Genomic DNA, 22,815 nt, shown 5'->3' on the forward strand with positions numbered 1-22,815 from the left:
TCAACTATGTACTAGAATTTGTGATTGTTATTTTTTTGTTTCAAACCTTTTTTAACTTAATCTAATATTTATATATTTCAAAATTTGCCAGGCTCCAATTAGGCGACTTCTACGGGCACAAATTGGGGCTTCTTTGGTGCATTCTAACACGAACAAGATCAGGTTTCACGTGTTGAGTAAAATGAAAGAATTTTGGCCTAGGAGAGATCAGATTGCAAAAGAATTGGACGTGAAAAGGAAAGGAAAGAACAAGCTTGCTACTACATGCAGTACAGAGTAGGTAATATGCATCAATCAATATTTTGCACAGAATTAACATACAGTTAAATGTAGTCATCAACTAAACAATTAATTTGCAGTTGTATTTTGTAGGAAACTTAACTATTTTCCCCACTGGTTATGTAAGTGGAAATTCCACATTCGATTTGGAATTATATTTTGTAAAAGTACTAATTGTCTCTAGTTGACTCAAGTTGACTTATGGTGTATTGCCATTTGTGGTTATAATAATATTAGAAAAGGTCACTATTTTGCGAAAAAAGATTTTTTGGTTTTTTGTTTTTCTTAGGTGTGTATGGTGAGACAAAAGCCTAATCGTATAACCACTACGCAACCAACTATATTCAATGTGAACTTTTTCTAAAGCAAAGTTGACTCATGTTGACTTATGGTGTATTTCCATTTGCGGTTATTATATTAACAGAAAGGTAACTATTTTACGGAAAAGAATTTTTAATTGTGTTTTCATCTTTCCTATTATTTTATGGTACAAGAGCTTCCCCAATGTTAATAAATCCAAATTCCAGAATTAATATAACTAATCATACCTTTTGTTTACAAGAATTTTCAACCTAGGATATATTGTTCTACGCATGCACTATATAAAAAAAAAGGTCACTATGAGACAACTATCCCATCATCAAAATAAAATCAATCCAGTTGGACTCCCTGTTCTATCAGTTCACACAATGGTAGTGAAGTCTCCTTTGCATAACATGGATATCGTATCAATTACCAAGAACAACAATTAAGTCATTCATGCAGTCATAGTGACCTTCATTGAAAGTGTAGTTACCAGAATAGAAACAAAATTACTAAACTAAATTACCGAAACAGAATAGAAACTCAAGTGATTCCAAAATTACAAACTGAAGAATTAGAATAAATGCTTAGGCGTTTTGGAGCCAAATTCCCTGTGCTTTCTCCTTTTTCCCTTGTTAAAGTTGTCATAACTCCCTGGAATACTCTTCTTTGACTTTCCTTTAGTGTTGACATGAGCCGGGTCCAAAACTTGCACAGAAGTCTCATTCTAAGTTGTCGTAATTGTTGTGTTCTGTTCATTGTTGCTTGCAGCTTCAACAATTGTTTGAATAGCTTCTGAATCTTTCTTGAAGCTCTCTTCAATAATTTTTCTAGCCTCTTCTATTGTATGGCTCTTAAGGATCAGACTGTAGTATTTTCTCAGCATGTGTAAATGCCAGGGGGTGAAACCGTTCAATAATCCTTTAGCTTTTAGCTCTGCCTCCTGCTTGTTCCACACCTCAACTTTTGCGAACTTTGTCCATCTAAAGGAGATGTACTTCTCTGGGATTTTTGAAAGAATGCATATGCAGAATGCGAATACACTGAAAGCACAACCAACCCGACACCTCAAACTTCTTGAAGGGACAAATAATGATCTCATTCGGCGGATCATACATCACAGCTTGTGCTGACCCGACTCTATCTTCGAGGTAAACTTGATAAATCATCTTCTGTCCATTTGTGTGAATGAGTTGTACTTGCAATGCAACAACTAGATTAAATTCATCTTCAAAATCCCTGAAAAGTGTATGTGTATACACTTGAGAAGCATGTTTCAATAATGAAGTCATCGGATAGTGTGAAGTCGGAATAGATTTCGTGGAGTTGAATTCATCAATATCTTCTGTCCTTCTCCATCTCCTTATTGTTTCTTGAAATATGTAATATAACTTCGTCAAACTAGTCTTCTTAGTAGCTCTGAAACCCACAGCATTATTCGTACCCTCACTCCTCTGTGATGATAAAATCCCAGCAGAGAAGAAGTCCTTACTCAGAGCAGTTTCCCACTTGTGTCTTAGTTTATATATTCTGATGAACCATTTGTATTCCTTAAGATTGTACTTTGTGATCATTGCTTCCCAACATGCGTTAAACTCAGCTTGATTAAGACAACCACTCAAGCATTTGTTGAAAGCGGCTTTGAATGTTGAATCACTCTTCATAACTCCAAACCGTGTTACTGCATTCTGAATCAAATGCCATAGGCAAAGTCTATGCCTTGTGGTTGGAAATACCTGGAAGAATCAATATAGTTATTATCCCCCTAAAATCGTTGTTATTTTCTTTGAAAAAGGTCACTATATAAATAATTATCGAGTTAACTTCTTTATTGCTCTAGCCATAGCTGCATCTTGGTCAGTAAAGAGTGTGACTGGACATTTGTCACCCATAGCTTTTTTGAAAGTCTCAAACAGCCACACAAAGGATTATGTTTTCTAGTCTCCTAAGAATGCACACGCAAACATAGTATTTTTCCAGTGGTTATTAATCCCCACAAACGGTGCACAGATGAGGTTGTAACGGTTTGTTCTGTAAGTAGTGTCGAAGACAGTAACACCACCATAAATTTTATAATCTTCTAGCATCATCGAATCCCTCCAAAACAATTTACAAACCCTTCCATGCTTATCCAACCTTATCCTGAAAAAGAAGTTTAGTGGGAGTACATAAAACTTAATTGGTCCTATGTGTATCACACACATATCTCTCTATTGTAAAATAACATTCAAATGCTAATGACTTAGATTTGAAATTATTCATCAATGATGGACCAAGGCGAAACTTAGTACATACTGGGTATTAAGATCTATTTACAAAGATCTTATGATATTGTTTTGGATTAAGTAATGGCATTTACTAAATCAAACACGAAAGTCTCCATTGGAGATATTCGACCTATGTGAATAAATCTAAGTAAAGAATGTTTGAACTATGTATAAGCATTTACTAAGTTAAACATCAAAGAATCTAAGTAAGATTCTTAAACCTATATTATATGTCAAAGAATTTAGCTAGATTTAGTATCTACTGAAACTAGATGAGCTAAAGTTACATGAATAGAATTCAATTGGGAATTATTCTGCAAAAGAATTTATCATTTATGATATAATATGAGGATCGCCAAAAACGTATCGTATGACTTTAGCCATGACGAACATATACCAATCTCTATTGATCTAACTAAAGATCAACTAGATTGAGATCAAGAATACTTATGGTACTTGAAAAGGTACATAGGAATAGTTCTTGATTCAAGGAAATAAAGATATGCTAAATATTGATGCTACACGCATAAACACTGGCAAAGGATCAAGCAAGACCCTTTGGAGTTAACCATTGATAAGGACGAGCTATAGAGCATCGTGTTTTGAAATGGCAACATGGATTGGAGACCATGAGTTGTTGCGTGGGAAATTAAAATAATAATTTCTATGTTCTAAGATATAGTTGGAGAGTCTTCCACATATCTATGAACTGCTTGGATAGGTAAATCCAAACAAAGCATCACTAGCAACCTATACAGTTGAAGTAAAAGTAATTATTGCCTAAGAAGCAATAAAACAGGGTTGTTTAAAGTTCTTCACTGAACTTGGGTAGATCACCTATCTGCTGGCTTGATGGTTCTTCATTGAAAAATGCGTAGAACCACTCTTGAAGCAAGAAAAACGTCTGCTAACTTGATGGTTCTTCATTGCAAAATGAGTAAAACCACCATCAAAGTAAGAAAGACTAGATCACATAATAAACAAACTCGAAAAGATCTTATCATCATATCTCGAAGAACATTCGATGAAAAGGATATTAAGATTGGCAAAGCATGATAACTAAACCTATGCAACAAGTGAGAAGCAACACTCGCGTTGTAGCACTGGAAATCAAGCATAGCTTTGAATTCCATGAACTGTTTTAAAGATGGGTTTGAGGCCCATGGTTGTAAAACAATGGGGTTGAACATTTATCATATATGAAATGTATTTTCATATTCCATTTAATCTTGGTTTAGTATTAAATGATGAGTCCCTTCAATTTGATGATATATTCAAGATAGACTGTCAGGACCAGTCCTGTGACTAAGAAATGTCTATCAAGTGAACTTGAATGTCAAAGGTTGAAAATGGTCCCTAGTCAGAGTTTTCTATAAAATTGGACGCATAGAAAACGTTAGACGACTAGAATGCAAGATGACTAGTAGTTCTGTTTCTTGAACTATGTGGACATGGCAATGTCATAATCATTTGCATAGATACTTACTTTGGGAAGACTAGTATCGGACAAGACCTATGAAACTTTACTGTAAGAGATGAAAATCTGTCATAAGTAAATTTCATTAAAATTATTAGACACTAAATCCTCAATACCTGAGTGATTTGAGATTACTTGTTTGAGAACTGGTTGCTTTGACGTTGACCAACCGTCGCACCGTAAAAGGAGGCTATAAAGGCAACGCTCAGGTAATCACCTATCAAACGAAGTCTAATCTCAAGATCGCAAGATTGGGATTGTCCTCCCATAAATCGGGATGAGATGCTTAAAAGTTGTACAAGGCCACTCGGAGAGCTAGAAACTGTGAAATGCATGGCCGTGCTCGGATGAATCATAGGCTATGATTATCTGTTTATTTGATCAGTGGAACTCTGAAACCGAGGAACACCTCTGAACATAATAAGGATGACGACTCTTACCTTATGTTCAAGAGCAAGCATCGAGCGACAAAGGAATTAGGAAATGCACACTTGTCCCTAAGGACAACTGGGAGACTGAAGGAAATAATGCCCTTGGTCCAAGTATGCATTCAATGTTAAGTCTAATAAATGCGGTTCAGTATTAATTAACAAGTTAATAATTCAGTGAGATCAAGTGAGCTGAATGCCTAGCTAGAGGCCGATTCAGTTCAAGTGGAATTAATGATATTAATCCACAGCTTACTCTTGACTGAACCCGTAGGGTCACACAAATAGTACGTAAACGGATCAAGTATATAATGGCATTAAATACTCCATCCATGGATATTCGGAATCGACGGATCTTGGTTTCAGTGGGAGCTGAGATCGTCACAGGCAAGAAATGAATACTCCGGAAACGATGATATTGCCGGAAACGGGAATATGGATCGTATCGGAAATATAAATATTATCCAAGTCGTAGATGTTGCCGGAAACGGAAATATGGTACGTATCGGAAAATATTATCGGAAATGGAAATATTGCCGGAATCGGAAATATTGCCGGAAACGGAAATATTGTCAGAATCGGAAATATTATCGGAATCGGAAAATAATTCCGGAAACGGAAATATTAAATATTTGTTCGAAACGGAAATTGATTCCGGAATCGGAAATATTGAATATTGTTCGTATCGGAAATGAATTCCGGAATCGGGAAATTAATCGGAAGCGTATCGTACGAATTAGCATCGGACGAGGCCTGCCATACGAAGGCCCAGCACGAAGCCGGGCCATCGCCCAGCAAGCCAGCGCGCCACAAACGCACCTGCCAAGGCTGCGCCAGGCCCACCGCAAGGCAGGCCCAGCGCGCGCCAAGGCTACGGCAGCGTGTGGGCTTGCGGCAGTGGGCTGCGAGCTCGCAGGCTGCGCGCGCGCGCATGGCGCCCCTCGTGGGCTGCTGTGCGTGCGTGTGTGTTTGTGTGCTACTCGAATCCTAAAGCTACCGGGATTTGCCATATGATTAAATCTAATCCTAAAAGATTTAGTTTATTTAATTAGAGTCCTAGTAGGATTATAATTAAATAAATTAGTATCCTAATAGGATTCCAAATCCTTTTCCATAACTCTATAAATAGATGCCTAGGGTCACATATTTACATTGAGCATTCAAGTATTCAAAGTGAGTTTTTGAGAGCAAAATTCAGTCATACAATTGCCTATAAAGTGCCAAAAATTCTAAGTACCTTAGGGCGATTCTAGTTGGTCAATCTTAAGGCGGATCCGGACGTGCTGTGGACTATCTACGGAGGGACGACACTTGGAGTCCTAAAGACTTGTTCTTGTTCGGTTCGGGCGCAGCTAGGGAGGGCACGCAACAAAGAGTATGCATATAAACTATGCTAAATGATTATGTGTAAATAATATGTTTTCCTGGCTTTATCGTTTTTCCGCATGATTTATGAATTGTCATATGTATCATAACCTAACAGTGGTATCAGAGCCTCTTATTATTTTCATAATCTAAATTGCATAAACATGGTTAAATATTACAAATTTGCAAGAATTAAAAGGGGTGATTAATTTTCGTAATTGTTAATTAATTGCAAATTGCGTTTATTTAATTATACGTACGCAGTTTTTCGGCAGTTTCTTCGTTACTCATCCAAATCGAGTGATTTTTGTGTCAATTCCGCATGTAAAAGGCATTCTAAAATTTTGACAAAAATAATCTTTTTCGGCCAAACCCAGAATTCTCAAATTCGAAGCCTAACTATGACTTTTCGGAGGTTTTAGTTTTTCGAATGCAAAATTTCGTAAATTTAAGATGTTAAATTAAATATTTGCGATTCTTGTTGATAAATCTTGAATTTTTGATTGACCTACTGTATATGTTTAACAAGTTTGAATGCCTAGCCTTGTTAATTATGCAATCTAATTTGTAATTATGATTAATTTGTTGAAAATTGGAATAATTTAGGATTAATTTGATTTTCATAATTAGTTATAATTTAATTAGATACCTATGATTAAAAACCACCATAAAAATTGTAAATTTATGTTAAATTTTAAATTTTTATGACCTAGACTTGAATCCATGTTAATCGGAAATCAATTGAATAATAAATTTTTGATTTTTCGCCCCAAAATTATGAAATTAATATTATTTATTAATTTGTCATTAATTTTTAATATAAATTTTAAATTTTTTATGCGATTCGCTCATATAACTTGCACGCACAAAGCAATGGACGCTACGTGTTACCCTTAAGGGGTGTTGTATAGTGCGGGCATGTGACGACGAGCAAGGGAGCTCGTCGCTCATGCGGTACGAATGCAATGAGCAAGGCCATGGTGCACGAGCACAAGGCAGCAGCCCTGCCTTGTGTCGTGGGCTGTGTGCAATAGGCGAATGGGCGAGGGCGAGAGCAAGGCACGAGCAGTCGCGTGTGGGCAGCAAGCGAGCTGCGCCACAGCGCGCACTGCCTCGCGCAAGCGTGCGGAGCCTCGCGCGCAGCGAGCGTAAGCTCGCGTGCCACGAGTGCTGCGCCAAGCATCGATCGCTCGCGCGCAGCGAGCACTGTTGTGCGTGCGACGAGCGCTGCGCCCAGCGATGGCGTGCGAGTGCTTGTTGCGCGTGCCACGAGCGCTGCGCCCAGCGATGGCGTGCGAGTGCTTGTTGCGCGTGCGACGAGCGCTGCGCCCAGCGATGGCGTGCGAGTGCTTGTTGCGCGTGCGACGAGCGCTGCGCCCAGCGATGGCGTGCGGGTGCGTATTGCGACGTGCGACGAGCGCTGCGCCCAGCGATGGGCTGCGGCAGCATGCTCGTGCGTCGAGCGCTGGCGCGCGCAGCGAGCACCATGCGTGATGCCTTGCGATGTTGAGCAGCAGCAATGCGACACAGCGCATGGGCTGCGCGCACATGGCCAGCGATGCCTGTATGCGTGTGGCCCATGGGCGTGCGTTGCGTGGGGTTGTTGCGTTACGATCTGATCGTTTTGAAATTTTAATTTGAAATTTTCAGTTTACGTAATTTTAATTAATTTTAAAATTAATAATTTAAATTATTTTCTTGGATTTTAATTTTGAATATTGTAATTATAATAAATTTTATTTATTCTAATTATTTTACTAAAATTAAAATCATGAATTAATTTAAATACGACTGAAATTAAATTAAACTTTGTGGATTCAATTATAAATTTATATGAGCTTTAAATTTTAATTAAATTTGTATGTTTCCGGTTAGACAAGAAATACATTTTTATGTTTAAAATTAGTAAAGCATATGAATTTATTGGTTTAAGTGGGAGCCATTTTTAGTCATAAACTCTTGATTAGGTCTACAAATCCTTAAGGTTAAAACAACTTGATTAGAATTAATAAGGACTGAATAATTTGTAGATTATTGGTGCCCTTGATTAATTGCTGCAAATGTTTATGTGATGCATAATGTGTTTTACTAACCAGCTATGTGGGCCATTCATGATAATGAATGGGTGAATGGTATATATTGTATATGTACTGTTTTGCAGGTTATGAAGTGACTAGTATGGCCCAAATAGGATAGAAAATATGGTCTGCGTACCATTAATTTGAATGTAATTGGTCTAAAGTACCAAAGTTGTTTTTCAATTCAAATATGGTCTGCGTACCATCAAATAGTTGTAATTAGTTTTAATTATAGCTTATCCTATTTGAAGAAAATGGTGCCTCCCACGGAGATTTTCAAGACGGACTTTGAAGTTAAAGCTTCAAGATGAAGTCGGGTCATACTAGATCACATTTATCTTATGCATGTTTTAAGTTATTTATTGCTTTTAAATATGTCTTAAAATGCATGAGATCAAAAGCTTGATTATGTTGCATGATTAAGGATTTTAGTTCACTTAAAATCTAACCAACATAGTAAGAGCCTTAAGTTCCAAACTTAAAAATTGAGTTAAAAGGTGCCATGCCAAAATATACACTTGCTTGGATATCCTTTACATCAATCTAGTAATAGTTTTCGCTCAGAAAGGTGTTACTTATTGGTCCTAAAGGGGCAAGGTACACAAATAATTGTGAGTACATGTTAGTTTTGGTGAAACTCAACGATATAAGTAAGGAGTCCTTTTATGTCGTGGCAAAATCGATAGGTTTACCTAATAAGTTCTTAGACGTGCCTATCAACCAAGAATAGTTTCTAGACTATTAGCAAAAGGTTTTTGCTTACCTAAGATGTTTTAGAATTAAGTCGACAAACTGTGCTTAATTCTTCAATGATTTTAGGATCTTGGAATCATTTTATTCACACCTGCCGGAACACATAATTCGAATAAAATGCTAATGACTTGTTTAAATTGCATGATTGCTTTCATTTTCAAGTTATTATTCATGATAAATGTTTAGACTTTGCATGCTTCAATGAATGTTTTAATTATTGTTTATAATTAAATATCTTGCACTGCGATAAATCCTTTTAGAAAGGTAACAGTAAATTTCCTCGATTGGTAATGAATCCAAGAACGATTCACGGAAATGAGAGAAAGTGAGCAATTTAAAATGTACGTTTCTTATATCGACTTTTATGGTTGTTTTCGAGTATCAAAGTCGAATGGCAAACCGATTGGTGCTTGTGAATTCAAAATACAATGTAGTTTTGAGATCATAAAGCATTGAGTTTAACAATCAGCTTTACCAATGGTTAACAACCTAAAATCCTTTTTCCATTTAATTCTCGAATGAGTCTAGTTCTTAGACATTCGAATAGATCGATGCTTAGAGAACTTTAGAAGCTTCTGGTAAGATCATCTAGTTGAAACAGAATATTCAACATAAATGGTAAGAACTTTGATAAAGTGACATTGGACATGTCTAACAAAGTATAAAAGTCAACACTAAAGAATTCAATTCTTAAGACTATAAGAAAGGGTACAAGAAATAGGAAAACGAGGAACAAATGAAAGGAATTTACGATTCCGTTTCTACCTATAAGTTTATGTTTAAAGAGAAGTGACCTAGCAATCAAACTTCCTTGGTATCATATACCGCTTGAGGTTCTTACTTCGGTAATAACTCAAACAATGGAAACTAGGATACACTAATGACCTACAAGTGGGAAATGAAGCATGGCAATGCTACATTAGTTGTAGGGTCATCTAGTTTGTTTTAAGTCCTTTCAAAGGCTGGAACTTAATGGCTATTTTGTTCCATAATCAGCATACCTAAATTTATGTTTTTCAAACACAGAAAGACTCACATTCAAGAAAAACAAAAACAATGTTTGTTTGTTTATTTGAGTGAAATAGGTCAATTACGGGTTGAGTCAATATGCTTGATTAAAACAAACAACTCTTTAACAATAAAAACTTTACTAGGTTCAAATCAACCCCTTGATTTGAGTTCCACTAATCTTTGGCATTGTTGCTTAGACCATATCAACAAGTTAACATTCAAAAGCTCTATTTTGATGTACTTTTGAAAGTTCATTAATTTCTAGATCAATTTAAGACGACTAGTCTTACTTGTTGAAAGTAACAAAAGATATGAACTATTGTTAGAACGCCTAGACAATAGAGTTCAAAGCTAAAGAAAGATTTTATGACTTTATTATTTCACATGGATTTGAGTGAATATAGGTTTATTTACTCAAAGTGATATAAGTTTGAATCTGTTTGACTAGTTCAAAGATTCAGAAGTATAAAATCCACTTGGCAAGAAATCATAAAGATCTAGGTTAGATCATGTTGATGATTACTTGAGACCAAATATGATCATCAATGATTGTGTGTTGTAATTTCACAATCTAGGTCCATAAGATATGGCATATCTTAGTTGGAATAATCGAAGTCAATTAGTACTTGATTCGATTAATGATGAATCATAAGGACTTATCCTATAATTTCTAAAACAAAATGCTCAACTACCACCAAACTAAACCAAATTCGTCAAAGCTATTGAAAAGTAATTTCAAAATATCTTTTCATAATATATCTAAAGAGTTCCTAAACTCAGTGGGAGCTTAGTGTTTGTTATTCAACAAACTAAGGCCCCAAGTATAGATATATGTTTCATTGTGATTTATTCAAATGAGACACAAGGGTATTGTTTCTACCACGAATTTTTGAGAACATAATATTTGTTTGCTCGAAATAATGTCCTTTTGGAGATTCGTTTCCAAAATGACAAGTGGGAGAAAATAGACCTCGAAAGTCTTCGAGGCGAACAACAAACATAAAAGGACATTCCGGAGGCTTTTCGAAGTACTTCAGAAAATCCAAACTTATTCTGTAAGGACTTTACAAGTGGCTTTAAAGAATAGACATCTCTTAGAAGACTTTACAAGTGCTTCAAGGAGAACAGAATATTCAAAGGACTTTCAAGTGGCTATTGATATTCTATTGTTTGATGTTCTATACCCAAGTAGGCATAGAATTCAAGTCACTGAAACTATGAGATTCTTCTATTAGATAGTGAAGAAACATAGAGATCAGGTCAATGAAACTATGAGATTCTTCTATTAAATAGTGAAGAAACCTACAACTTGCAGTCAAACTATTATCATATAGATTAATGAGTTTGTGACTTGTAAGAAAGCTATGACGAAATATAGATTCCCTAAAATGGTTAGAGGCCATATATAGACTATATGTTTAATTGGTTAAAGGCCATAAAACATACTCAATGTTTTGATGACAAAATTGAAATTTTGTTGATTTGCAAGAATAGTTTCACACCTATTGGTTGCAAGTTTGTTTTAAGGATAAAAACCATCAAACATGGAATTGTGTTCACACACAAAGCTAGATTAGTTGCTAAAGGTTACAAGCAAATTCATGGCATGGATTGTGTTGAAACCTCATGCATAATCGTAATGCTCAAGTCTATAACTCAAGCAATGATTGCATATTGGTACATATGACAATTGGATGACAAAACGTATTCCTCAATCAAATGTTGGAAGAAAACTATGTACATGGCATGTCATAGGATTTGTGGATCCAAATAAATGCTTGAAAAGGAATGCTAACTTATGAAATCTAAGTACAGATTTAAGCAAGCAATTGGGAATTGGAACTATATTTTAGTGAAGCTAATAAGCATTTTAGTTTCATAAAATGTACATGATTCTTATAGATATATAAGAAGTTTAGTGGGAGTACATAAAACTTAATTGGTCCTATGTGTATCACACACATATCTCTCTATTGTAAAATAACATTCAAATGCTAATGACTTAGATTTGAAATTATTCATCAATGATGGACCAAGGCGAAACTTAGTACATACTGGGTATTAAGATCTATTTACAAAGATCTTATGATATTGTTTTGGATTAAGTAATGGCATTTACTAAATCAAACACGAAAGTCTCCATTGGAGATATTCGACCCATGTGAATAAATCTAAGTAAAGAATGTTTGAACTATGTATAAGCATTTACTAAGTTAAACATCAAAGAATCTAAGTAAGATTCTTAAACCTATATTATATGTCAAAGAATTTAGCTGGATTTAGTATCTACTGAAACTAGATGAGCTAGAGTTACATGAATAGAATTCAATTGGGAATTATTCTGCAAAAGAATTTATCATGTATGATATAATATGAGGATCGCCAAAAACGTATCGTATGACTTTAGCCATGACGAACATATACCAATCTCTATTGATCTAAGTAAAGATCAACTAGATTGAGATCAAGAATACTTATGGTACTTGAAAAGGTACATAGGAATAGTTCTTGATTCAAGGAAATAAAGATATGCTAAATATTGATGCTACACGCATAAACACTGGCAAAGGATCAAGCAAGACCCTTTGGAGTTAACCATTGATAAGGACGAGCTATAGAGCATCGTGTTTTGAAATGGCAACATGGATTGGAGACCATGAGTTGTTGCGTGGGAAATTAAAATAATAATTTCTATGTTCTAAGATATAGTTGGAGAGTCTTCCACATATCTATGAACTGCTTGGATAGGTAAATCCAAATAAAGCATCACTAGCAACCTATACAGTTGAAGTAAAAGTAATTATTGCCTAAGAAGCAATAAAACAGGGTTGTTTAAAGTTCTTCACTGAACTTGGGTAGATCACCTATCTGTTGGCTTGATGGTTCTTCATTGAAAAATGCGTAGAACCACTCTTGAAGCAAGAAAAACGTCTGCTAACTTGATGGTTCTTCATTGCAAAATGAGTAAAACCACCATCAAAGTAAGAAAGACTAGATCACATAATAAACAAACTCGAAAAGATCTTATCATCATATCTCGAAGAACATTCGATGAAAAGGATATTAAGATTGGAAAGCATGATAACTAAACCTAAGCAACAAGTGAGAAGCAACACTCGCGTTGTAGCACTGGAAATCAAGCATAGCTTTGAATTCCATGAACTGTTTTAAAGATGGGTTTGAGGCCCATGGTTGTAAAACAATGGGGTTGAACATTTATCATATATGAAATGTATTTTCATATTCCATTTAATCTTGGTTTAGTATTAAATGATGAGTCCCTTCAATTTGACGATATATTCAAGATAGACTGTCAGGACCAGTCCTGTGAATAAGAAATGTCTATCAAGTGAACTTGAATGTCAAAGGTTGAAAATGGTCCCTAGTCGGAGTTTTCTATAAAATTGGACGCATAGAAAACGTTAGACGACTAGAATGCAAGATGACTAGTAGTTCTGTTTCTTGAACTATGTGGACATGGCAATGTCATAATCATTTGCATAGATACTTACTTTGGGAAGACTAGTATCGGATAAGACCTATGAAACTTTACTGTAAGAGATGAAAATCTGTCATAAGTAAATTTCATTAAAATTATTAGACACTAAATCCTCAATACCTGAGTGATTTGAGATTACTTGTTTGAGAACTGGTTGCTTTGACGTTGACCAACCGTCGCACCGTAAAAGGAGGCTATAAAGGCAACGCTCAGGTAATCACCTATCAAACGAAGTCTAATCTCAAGATCGCAAGATTGGGATTGTCCTCCCATAAATCGGGATGAGATGCTTAAAAGTTGTACAAGGCCACTCGGAGAGCTAGAAACTGTGAAATGCATGGCCGTGCTCGGATGAATCATAGGCTATGATTATCTGTTTATTTGATCAGTTGAACTCTGAAACCGAGGAACACCTCTGGACATAATAAGGATGACGACTCTTACCTTATGTTCAAGAGCAAGCATCGAGCGACAAAGGAATTAGGAAATGCACACTTGTCCCTAAGGACAAGTGGGAGACTGAAGGAAATAATGCCCTTGGTCCAAGTATGCATTCAATGTTAAGTCTAATAAATGCGGTTCAGTATTAATTAACAAGTTAATAATTCAGTGAGATCAAGTGAGCTGAATGCCTAGCTAGAGGCCGCTTCAGTTCAAGTGGAATTAATGATATTAATCCACAGCTTACTCTTGACTGAACCCGTAGGGTCACACAAATAGTACGTAAACGGATCAAGTATATAATGGCATTAAATACTCCATCTATGGATATTTGGAATCGACGGATCTTGGTTTCAGTGGGAGCTGAGATCGTCACAGGCAAGAAATGAATACTCCGGAAACGATGATATTGCCGGAAACGGAAATATGGATCGTATCGAAAATATAAATATTATCCAAGTCGTAGATGTTGCCGGAAACGGAAACATGGTACGTATCGGAAAATATTATCGGAAATGGAAATATTGCCGGAATCGGAAATATTGCCGGAAACGGAAATATTGTCAGAATCGGAAATATTATCGGAATCGGAAAATAATTCCGGAAACGGAAATATTAAATATTTGTTCGAAACGGAAATTGATTCCGGAATCGAAAATATTGAATATTGTTCGTATCGGAAATGAATTCCGGAATCGGGAAATTAATCGGAAGCGTATCGTACGAATTAGCATCGGACGAGGCCTGCCAGACGAAGGCCCAGCACGAAGCCGGGCCATCGCCCAGCAAGCCAGCGCGCCACAAACGCACCAGCCAAGGTTGCGCCAGGCCCACCGCAAGGCAGGCCCAGCGCGCGCCAAGGCTACGGCAGCGTGTGGGCTTGCGGCAGTGGGCTGCGAGCTCGCAGGCTGCGCGCGCGCGCATGGCGCCCCTCGTGGGCTGCTGTACGTGCGTGTGTGTTTGTGTGCTACTCGAATCCTAAAGCTACCGGGATTTGTCATATGATTAAATCTAATCCTAAAAGATTTAGTTTATTTAATTAGAGTCCTAGTAGGATTATAATTAAATAAATTAGTATCCTAATAGGATTCCAAATCCTTTTCCATAACTCTATAAATAGGTGCCTAGGGTCACATATTTACATTGAGCATTCAAGTATTCAAAGTGAGTTTTTGAGAGCAAAATTCAGTCATACAATTGCCTATAAAGTGCCGAAAATTCTAAGTACCTTAAGGGCGATTCTAGTTGGTCAATCTTAAGGCGGATCCGGACGTGCTGTGGACTATCTACGGAGGGACGACACTTGGAGTCCTAAAGACTTGTTCTTGTTCGGTTCGGGCGCAGCTAGGGAGGGCACGCAACAAAGAGTATGCATCTAAACTATGCTAAATGATTATGTGTAAATAATATGTTTTCCTGGCTTTATGGTTTTTCCGCATGATTTATGAATTGTCATATGTATCATAACCTAACATAGACAACTTGAGAATCTCCTCCTTCAATAGCCTTAATTTTCATCTTATAACAGAAATTCATATGATCCTTATATGAATGTCCTACAACATCTTCTCCATCATCTTCGCTTGACATGTATCTAAAGGACTCACTAGGTCGAAAACCTGATTCGTGCATAGCCTCTATTGCTTGCTCTTTAGGTTCTGTCATTGCACGTTCTGAGCGGTGTAGATGGTTCCATTGTTGTCTTGTGAGGGGGTGGTTGTGTGCCATAACATGCTGAATAATCTCAAATTGACCTCCATCATCTAGTTTTGCTTTTATCAAAGCATTACAACCTGTCCTAGTTATTGCAACTCTTCTTGGTTTTCTTTTCTTAATTTTCACAGAAGAACTTTCCTCTATTAGTTAAACTTAAATTTTATATTTCTACTGTTTTTGGTCTCTTTTCAACACAGTGTTTCATTGTCCAGCTGCTGAATACAGAAACAACTTTGTTGTGACTTGTGTAGCTCCAACTTTTCTACTTGTTTTGCTTTCCTTACAATGAAACCTACACCAGCCGCATGTTGGTAATACAAATCGTATATTTCTGTAAGACTTGCCGTAGTTTCTCCAACTAACCAACCACGAATTTCTTCACCATTTTTTGTTTCCCTAGCCGTACTATCTGCGATTAGTTCAATTATTGTGTAAATAAGTACCTGTGCTACCAACTTACAATACTATGTTATATACAAAACTAACCTATTATCCATATAAATACGATAATCCAACACTTTAAATACATACAGTAACCTTTTATGATATCGTAGTCACCTTTATGAAAATAAAACGCCAGTAAACTAGGTATAAAACTCACAAACTAGATATAGTGACACTTTATCACATCATAGTAGTGTTTAACTTCCAACTAACAATTATGGACATATAATGATAATCAAGTTACTTCACACTAATAGCATAGTTTACACAAATTGCAGAATTAACTCAACGAAGAAAATAAACTCACAAATGGCAGAATTATATGTTTACACAAATAACAAATCGCAATAATCAAAAAATAATAATTTGTATACGTACCTTCGGTGATTGCAGAATTCAAAACTAGGTCATCTTCAACCTCTCTATGCTCTTCATCTTCATGAACTGCAACATGAATTTTACAATATAATGTATGAAATCTGTTTAAAAAATAGCATAGTTTGATAAATTTATTGTTGCATAAATGATTACCTTCATTATAAATGTGTAAATTTGCACTTGACTCAGATCCATAAATCAATTTGTTAAGATCAATTTGTATGATTTCTAATGATTGGTTCTCAATGACTTTAGAATTTTCCAGTGATGTTATTCAATTTTGTGTAACGAGAGGAGAGAGAATTTCATAAATTTTGCAAGAGAGATGTTGCGAGTTGTTGTAGAATTATGGAGGAGAGGCGGAGAGCAGAGGTGAGTGTTTTTCTTTCGTGAAGGAGAAGATAGCGGGAAATCAAATATGCAGCGCGAAATTGTTTGGCACGTGTGGGCCTTGGGTCCACAATATATTTATGGTGGACCAGGTCCACACACGAATTTTCCATCTGATACGGCCTGAAACTCAAATGGGTCCGACCCGAAGCGAAATCGTACCCGACATTTGTGAAATAATTTGAAATACCCCAATCGAACCATCCGATCTAAATTAAATATAATTAAAATTGATTTATAACCCACTGAAAGCAACGGAGCACTTTGTAATTTTGAATAAATCAAAATTGTCTTTTATGAAACAAGGAAACATTCTCAAATAAAATATTGTCTTGTATTTAATTTTCCTCTCATATTTATTGTTTTCACCTTAACACTATTTGGATGGAATGATTATCAGTGAAATTATTAAATTATATAAACCCCATAATCAAATATCCTACCATTTGTATGGTTTGCAAATTGCTAGACAACTTGATTTTGATCGTATCTTGATAAAATGGGACGCTATTAATGTGGTCAATGAGACTCGATAATGGGTCTCTCCCCAATCCGTCTGATCTACGAACATATTAGACCTGATATCTTGGTTTTTGAACCTTTTAATATTTCTCATATTAGATGGGCATGTAATATGACAGCTCACTTGTGGCAAGGTCGGATACTAGTTATCATACAGATCTTGTGTGGTGGCCATGTCGGCCAAGCACAAGATCTGCTTGGTGGACATGGAAGCCAAGAAATTCCCGTGCACGACTGACATGGTCACCAAGCAATGACCGTGAGCAGCTGATTGCTTCATAACATTCATTTTTCAGAAAATATATTACGTAATATGTATTTTTAAGAATGTACTTATGGCATATTAGGAAATATTATTGTTTAAATTTGTTTTTTGAATATATTACGTTGCTTTGAATTTCTGTGCTCCGTGCTTGGTTGTTATTTCCGGCGAGTACGTAGCTTGCAGCATAACTACATTGAACATAAAACATAGTCGGGAAGGGAGAACGTAAAAAATGGTGGGGCAACGCTTCAAGAAAACAGAGAGGAGAGGTGAGGCGAAGGAAAACAAGGTCAAGAAGGGAAGAAGAAAACCCAGTCGGAGGAGCTACGAATGAGGGAGGGCAGCGCAAATTTTCTAGGTGGTCGGAATGGGTGGCCTGCGTGAAGGAGGAAGGGTGAGGGATGAGTAGAGGTGAAGGAGGAAGGGTGAAGAGGGGGGATGAATTGGTTTATAAAGGGTAAACTCATACTTTTACGTTATAAATGAGGGTGTTTTTAGCGAATTAGGGCGACAAATAAAATCCTCCAAAAATTACGGAGGGGTATTTGACATAAATGATGTATTTGGTGGGGTCATGATTTTGTACCATATTAGAAAAAAAATTATTGAAATTCTAATAAATCAAATAGTACGTATGTGACCGACCTAGTTTCCTAGGTATTATAGTAGGACGTAGGTCGATCATGACGAGAATAGACTTCCTTTTTCATGGTCCTAGCTTGTTTATTGTCCTGAAAGAGTTTTGTAAAGTGTAAATTTATTGTCAAGATAATAACAAAAAAAAGTCATAATTAATGACAAACCCTATAAAGGAATAAAATCAAATCAAAAAGGAAAAGGAAAAGAAATTTCGATCTATTAATAAAAGCTTAAATTTTTTTTCTTGTCATTAAAAAGATTTGTTTTACAGTGTTGAATCGTAGTACTTTGTACGTATGAGAATTATTACTAAATGATAATCGTGAAAAAAATAATAAACTTTTTTTTACTGTCTTCAATATATCTATCAAATAATTAATCCGTATTTTTCTGAGTATTTACATTTTGTTTTAAAATCTGATGAAATATTGTTAACTATATTTAAATGCAAGCAAGGCGTTATGTGTGCTTCACATTTTAAAATTTACGAGTAAGAAATCATGGAATCTTCACATTGAAAAAAAAAAAAAAGTGAAAGAATACATTCAAATAGTAAGAATATTTTAGATGGACATCAAACTCTTTAGGGTCCACCTAAATTGGGTGGACTGAGGAGTGAAAGTTAAGAGGGAGTAATTCTGGACTTGAACCTAATTATACATGAATAAAGAGTAATTTTTTAGGTCCGCAAATATTACCCTCCTTATGAAGGTAACACATTTCCCTAATTCCCAGAGTAACATTTATTCGGGTAATTTATTTTCCATCACAACACTCTTCTCCCTCCTCTATTGTTCTTAATTTCCTATTTCGCCGTCTCTGTTCAGCTGTTCTAAAGTTAAGCGTTATTGACAAATTTCTTGCACCCAAATTATTTTTTCCTGGAAATTATGAAATATTTTCACTTGGGTTGTGCAAAAAAAGTTCGGATTACCAAAAAAATCAATCGAACCAAAAATGCGTGTAACTGAACCAAAACAATAAGGTTAGGGGACTTTTGATAATTATAAAACCTGAACCGAGCATATGGGTAATTGACCTGATATACGGGTAACCGGACATCACATGTGCACTAACTTTATTTTGAACTTTTTACCCCTTTAAATTGCAATTTTATCGTATTTTGTCTCGTATATTTCACAGCTAGTTTAAAAAATATTTTCCTCTCATTTATTACTGGTCTCGTTATACGCAATTTAGAAGGTGGACCATGGTGCACAGTGAGCATGGTGCACCTTAAGAACATTTGTATATAATTAAAAGAACATCTTGTTACGTGAAAAGAACATGAATATATTTTTTATTTATATATTATTAATAAATAGTGAAATAATATATTATTTTTTATAACAAAAAAGTGAAATATTATAACGTATGTTCTTTTGTCGTAGTGTCATGTTTTTTTGCTTATGCACATATGTTCTTTTGGTGCACCATCATTGTGTACTGGATGCTAGATTCCTAAATATGTATATGCTTGTTGTTATATACATCAGTTTGGTGATTGAAAGAAGTACATCAATATCATAAGATGTTAGCTACTAAGGTGTATTAAGAGTTTAAGGCCCTTTTATTAGTATATAACAGTTGCTTTTTTTCAAAGACATTTATGTTTGGAAAATACATGTTGAAACAAATTGAATGAAGTACGTCAATATAATAAGATGTTAGCTGCTAAGGTGTATTAAAAGTTTAAGACCTTTTTATTGATGTATATCCATCGGAGTTGAGCAAAAAAGATACCCTGCCGAAATTTTAATTTCGGAAAGTCCAAACCGTAATCTTCTACTACAAGTTTTGGTTCAGGATAACATGTCATTTTATAAAGTTGAATAAATTGTTGTCAATTTTATATTTAAAGAAATCATATTTTATAATTTGAGTTTGGATTTTTTTTATGGTTTGGGTTTAAGTTGTTTTCTAGGAAGTATATTTTTCTCCAAATACGGGCTTGGATTGTTTCATAATTGTAGCTTAAATAAAAAATTTACCCATTTTCGGTTTAAATTCATAAGCTTATTATTAAACTGGTTTCAGAACCAGATCTGTTACTTGTTGTAAGAACTTAATTCCAATTTTGTTATTCGGAATTAGAACATGAACCACATGATCTGGGTTTATGACGCTTTTCTGAAGATCGTCGACCTTTGACGGCTAACTTCTTTAATTAAATATAGACCGTTGATTGAGTTTAATTAAATCTAAACGGTTCACTTGATTTACCTTTTTATTGACTTGTTTGCCTACAGTAAAATAATTATCTAATTTATTCTTTCTCCGTTTGGAAATACTTGCAACGTTGGTCACTTTCACGCATGCTAATGTACATAATATCTTAAATTCTCTTCAAGCAAACATTATAAAAAATTAATATTATGAAAATACGTATTGAGGCGAATCTAACAAGATCCCACGTGACTATGTTTTATTTGACATATAAATCACCAAAATAATCAAAGTGAAATATGTGAATAGTTCAAAAAATACCAAACGTTGCGAGTATTTATGAACAGAGAAAGTATTTAATATTAAGTGTTTGAAGTTTTATTATTCAATATTTCCTCCGTTCTTATTTACATGACACAATTGGATTTTGGACACTATTCACACAAGCTCATTTGACTTCCTTTGTGGATTATACTTAAGAAAAAACACAGTCATATGGGGTCTTATTAGATTTGTCTCAATAAATATTTTTTAAATATCAACTTTTTATAATTTTTCTTTATCCATAATTGGAGTTATTAATGTTTGAAATCTTGCATTGGCAATCGTTCCTAAATAATTGTGTCATTTAAGAAAGGACGGGAGAAGTATGTAGTCCCTAGAAAGGTAAATTATGGGTAAATGATGGGTTAATTGTTGTTATCCCTAAATTTAGCTTAATCATAAATTATACTCCTCTTGTCCCTTAATACTCACCCCATTTCTATAAGTGGCATATTTTTACCATTATTATGGTTGTTTTTGGTTGTTAGAGGATTCACCAAAAATTAGAGGATTTGGCCAATTTAGAGGTTTGACCAATTCAATCATCTAATATATGTATTTGGAAGTTAGAGGATTGAGATAGAGGATTGGGATGAATCCTCTAATCCCAAAAAGTTACCCCATATAACTTTTTCAGTTAGAGGATTGTACTGGGTAAGTTGAAAAGACAATTTAGTTCTCAAGGTGAAATATGGTTGACATACTTTTTCTTTTCTTTATTCACTTTAGTACTTACTTTACTACTTTACTTACCTTTGTATTTTAAATTTTATTTAACTAAACATTTTTTCTTAAAGATATAGATGATGTAAAATATAATTAAAAATAAAAATTGAGTTTCTTTTATAGTATGAATTTATGTAAAAAAATATTTCTTAGTCAATCCTATTTTGCAAATTAGACATTTAATCATTTATTTTCGTAAAAGTTGTTAATGGGATTAACAAACCCAACAAACTCCAACCATTGATCCATGGCAAGCAACAAGCGATCTCTTGGGGAAAAATATTACTACTTCAACCAACAAAAGACCGAGAAGTATTAGAAAAAGAACTCAACAAAAAACCAAGAAATACTAGAATTTTTTTTTGAAAATATGATATTTAGGCATCTAAAACAAGGTGGAAATGACTTTGCCCTTCCTCGTGCTCGCGAATTACATTAATCTCATTCACACAATCACTTTTCACAACTACTTTGTTATAGCCATGCTCCATCGACCAACTGCAACCCCAAGAACACGAATTTTGCTTCAGCCACTTTTGCTTCCCACAGGTCCCCACAATTACATTTTCAATTTAATAGGAATGTTGATTAATTACTTTTCATGTTACTAAATTTAATTCCAAAAAAAAAAATCTAACCATACATATTCGTATATTTAGCAATTACTAATTCTCTATCATTAAATAAGTCAATGTCCTTATTGGTAATTTTACACAATCAAGCATCTATTATATATCAGCTATTTACCAAACACTTTTACAAAATCAGCTAATACAACCAGCTAGTCAAACAAGCTAATACCAACAGTACGTTAGTCAAAACTGCTAATACAATCAGCTACCGCTAACAGCTAACCGCTAGTTGCCAAACAGGGTCAATGACTTTTTTTAAAAAACAAAACTAGTCGTTATTGGTTATAAATTTATAATGAAATATGTTAGGTTATGATACATATGACATTTACATAAATCATGCGGAAACAACCATTAACCCAGGAATCATATTATTTACACATAATCATATAGCATAATTAGATGCATACTCTTTGTTGCGTGCCCTCCCTAGCTGCGCCCGAACCGAACAAGAACAAGTCTTTTAGGACTCCAAGTGTCGTCCCTCCGTAGATAGTCCACAGCACGTCCGGATCCGCCTTAAGATTGACCAACTAGAATCGCCCTTAAGGTACTAGAAAATTCGGCACTTTTATGAGCAAGATGTGTTTTAATTTTCTCTCAAAAAAACTCACTTTTGAATACTTTGAAACTTGTATATAAATTATGACCCCTAGGCCTTTATTTATAGAGTTATGGAAAAGGAATCGTAATCCTAGTAGGATGCGAATTA

At 35.1% G+C, this 22,815-nt stretch overlaps 1 protein-coding gene across 1 annotated transcript; it reads right to left on the reverse strand.

The window, feature by feature from the left end:
• Positions 1-1,309: 1,309 nt before the first annotated feature.
• Positions 1,310-2,474, reverse strand: LOC110775634 (protein FAR1-RELATED SEQUENCE 5-like). Its single transcript, XM_021980242.2, has 3 exons — positions 2,418-2,474; positions 1,643-2,318; positions 1,310-1,584 (listed from the first exon to the last, which is right to left on the reverse strand). The coding sequence occupies exons 1-3, from the start codon at positions 2,472-2,474 to the stop codon at positions 1,310-1,312; spliced, it is 1,008 nt and encodes a 335-aa protein (XP_021835934.2).
• Between the last annotated feature and the right edge of the window lie 20,341 nt (positions 2,475-22,815).

Source organism: Spinacia oleracea, chromosome 2, assembly GCF_020520425.1.
Source record: "Spinacia oleracea cultivar Varoflay chromosome 2, BTI_SOV_V1, whole genome shotgun sequence".
NCBI lineage: Eukaryota > Viridiplantae > Streptophyta > Magnoliopsida > Caryophyllales > Amaranthaceae > Spinacia > Spinacia oleracea.